Source organism: Nicotiana tomentosiformis, chromosome 8 (genome assembly GCF_000390325.3).
Source record: "Nicotiana tomentosiformis chromosome 8, ASM39032v3, whole genome shotgun sequence".
Classification (NCBI taxonomy): domain Eukaryota; kingdom Viridiplantae; phylum Streptophyta; class Magnoliopsida; order Solanales; family Solanaceae; genus Nicotiana; species Nicotiana tomentosiformis.
In genome coordinates, this window is record NC_090819.1 from 101,234,729 (window position 1) to 101,237,841 (window position 3,113).

Consider the following 3,113-nt stretch of genomic DNA (forward strand, 5'->3'; position numbering starts at 1 on the left):
TACTAAAATGTTATCTCCAAATTTGAACAATGATTAGTAGTGGAAGTGGTTGATAATGGTGATTTTGCGTGGCGACACTTATCTTTTTCTTAAAAGCTTGACAAAACACTTTAATTTTTTAAAAACTTATTAGTAAGTATTATGCATTTCCGTCTCAACTTAATATTCGCCTACTAATTAGTAAGTATTTCCTTAAATCAAGCAATTCAAACTATAGTACTTAACTTATCGGTTCAAAACAGCTCTATTACGTCACACTATCCCATTACAGTTGCTCCAAAAATCTCGAAACTAACAGTAAGTGCTGTCTTCAAATTCAAATTGGAAAAGTAGTACTCCACATAAAAAGAAAGAAAAAGGAAAAGGCGCAGTCAATGGGATTGTGTCAAGGGCTAAAATTGGAAAACATCATTAATGCCCCCATTAATTTAGTTTTGCAAAACTGGCCAATTGGCTCAAAATAGTGTCAAACCATGCACGCGCATGACTTCCCTTTATAAGCTTCATTTTCTCCCCTCTTTCTCTTCACATTCACATTTAAGCTTCTCTTTGGCGTGGCTTCCTATTCTCATTGCTTCACTTTTCTCTTTTCTCACAATCCCTTCTTCTTCATCTCTTCCTATTCTCATTTCCCTTTTTTTTTTAAAGACAATGTATAAAATGGAGAAGGAAAAGTTGTCAAGGAAACATTACAAAAACCCTTCATTTTCATCCTCACTTCTTGATGAAATTTACCGTTCAATTGATGGTTATGACCAAAGAAAGGAAGTTTCAAAGTTACCAAAAGAAACCAAGAAATACAGCAACAGAAGCAATGAAATAGCTAAAGCAAAAGCCAACAACAACAACAAGAGTATAGAAGATGAAGAAATTGCAAGTTTTAGAAGGGCATGTTTGATTGAAAAATGGATGGAGAAAAAAGTGAAAGACAAAATTTTGATGACAAAAAAAGGACCTTCACTTCCTGATTTATTAGATAATGATCCACTCTTTTTCAGTTCAACAAGTTCTTCTGAATCCAATTCTGGTACTCTCTCTACAACTTCCTCTGAAGCTGACTGTTTTTACTCTGAAAAATTCTCAAGAAATACTACTTCTACTACTTGTTTTGCTGCGCCAAAGAGTAAAAAATCAGTGAGAAGAGCCAGTGTTTCACCACGTTTAGAACGTAGGTGTCAAAATCCACTGTACACTACTGAACAAAGTCATGAGTTTTATTTATTTGACGACTATCACAGTCAAAAAACAGAGGAAAATGAGGAGAGTTTGATTAAGTCTAAATCAAGGGCTTTGAAAATCTACAACAATTTGAAGAAAGTGAAACAGCCCATTTCCCCTGGTGGTCGTCTTACTAATTTTCTCAGTTCCATTTTCAATAATGGGAATGGGAAAAAATCCAAGAATCTTGCTAATATTGAGAGGAATGCAAAATCTGCTCGAGCAGCTTCATCAACTTGTTCTTCAGCTTCATCATTTTCAAGATCCTGTTTGAGTTCTAAAACCACATCAAATTTAACGCAAAAATTCCAAAATGGTGTAAAAAGGACAGTGAGATTTAACCCAGTTAGTGTAATTGTTGATGAAGATTGTCGTCCTTGTGGTCATAAATGCATATATGACCAAGAATCTGATAATTTTCAAAAGCTCAAATCCCAAGGAAATGCAGCAATAATTGAGAAGAACAGGAAATTTGAAGTGACAAAAGTTGATTCCTTGAAAAGTTATCAACATATTAAGAAGAAGAATGATTACATTGTTGATTATACAGAGGAAGAAGATTTTGAAGAAGAAGATGAAGATGCAGCAAGTGATTCAAGTTCAGATTTGTTTGAAATTGATCATTTAGCATTTTTTGGTAACAATAGGTTTTGTGAAGAGCTTCCTGTGTATGAAACTACTCATCTTGATACCAATAGAGGAATTGCAAATCGTTTCATTCGTTAATTAGCCGTAGAATTATGAGAAATTTGAGACAATGTTATTTAGTAAGAAAGTTTCCTTTTTCTTTTTGGTATAGATCAATTTTCTTTCAATAAATCAACTTTATTATCTATTCTGTCTTTTTTAGCAGTACATCTGAAATTTTTGATCTATAATTGAAATATATACTTTTTTTTTAGTTTAATTCTATATATGAAGGGGAGCCTTTGAGAATAGTTAAAATTGTTTAGGTCTAGTTCCGGTTCGAGCCGTGAAATCATCCAGCTAGACTGTTTACATTACACTCCCTGACGGACATTCCGTTTTCTACTAATGATGTATAAATTTCTTATACCATAGAGAAAAAATTATCCTATAATAGCACATAACAAGCTTGATATGTTAACTTGAAAAATATAGTATAACCTGTTTGTTATAGTTAATTAAACTGATTGATGGTTGTAAAAATCTTGGACAGTGTATGTAATTAAAATTTTCATATTCTTTCAGTAGTTGAGAAAAGTTAAAGGGGGGTGTGAACAAAGGCCAATGTTGAAAAAGAAGAGAAGGGGGTGATTGGGAGGATCCCTAAGCAAGGCAAGATAGTGACAGATTTTGATAAAACAGAGGAAAAAATAAAGAAAGATATTGGAAAAAGGAAAAGAAAGGAAAGGGAAAAAAATGAAGATTCGAGATCGAAATTAGAAGAAATAGATCCTTAGGGTGATGGCAAAGGGAAAGGCAGATCTTCGTCCCATAGGAATAGGGGAAAGTTAAAGGGTTTTGCTTTCTTTTTGTTTTTTCCTCTCTGGAAAATTGGAATTTTTGTTTTGTTTGGTATATTTGCTTCAACTTGGTGTTCTGAGTCCATTTCTTCAAATACAAATCCCTATGTCCAAGAAAAGTTGCACTTGTTTGGTTACTGTGTTTACAATTCCTAGCCACTTTTCTTTTTTAGTTTCTTTTTCTTTTACATTCCTCAAAACTAATTACATAAAGATAGAACTAAAGCTTTGAATTCTTTTTAAAAATGCGAAATAGGGAGAAAAGTTTAGAATTCATAACTTTTGTTCGTTTCTTGATTTTTTGATCAATTTTGTCCTCTTTGTAAAATTCTGTGGTCCTTTGAGAAATTTTTCTATAAAAGAAAAGAGACTTGGCTTCTCAAACATTATTATCCGAATTTAGGGACC

General features: G+C 32.8%; 1 protein-coding gene across 1 annotated transcript; it reads left to right on the plus strand.

The window, feature by feature from the left end:
* The first annotated feature begins 518 nt into the window (after positions 1-518).
* On the plus strand, positions 519-2,075 carry LOC104110847 (protein BIG GRAIN 1-like B). The gene is made up of 2 exons (XM_070182565.1): positions 519-1,172; positions 1,206-2,075. The coding sequence occupies exons 1-2, from the start codon at positions 652-654 to the stop codon at positions 1,942-1,944; spliced, it is 1,260 nt and encodes a 419-aa protein (XP_070038666.1). The 5' UTR covers positions 519-651; the 3' UTR covers positions 1,945-2,075.
* The last annotated feature ends 1,038 nt before the right edge of the window (positions 2,076-3,113 follow it).

Coding starts and splice junctions, on each gene's coding strand:
- LOC104110847 (XM_070182565.1), top strand. CDS start 652: ATGTATAAAATGGAGAAGGAAAAGTTGTCAAGGAAACATTACAAAAAC. Junction 1,173..1,205: donor TCACCACGTTTAGAACGTAG/GTGTCAAAATCC, acceptor TACTGAACAAAG/TCATGAGTTTTATTTATTTG.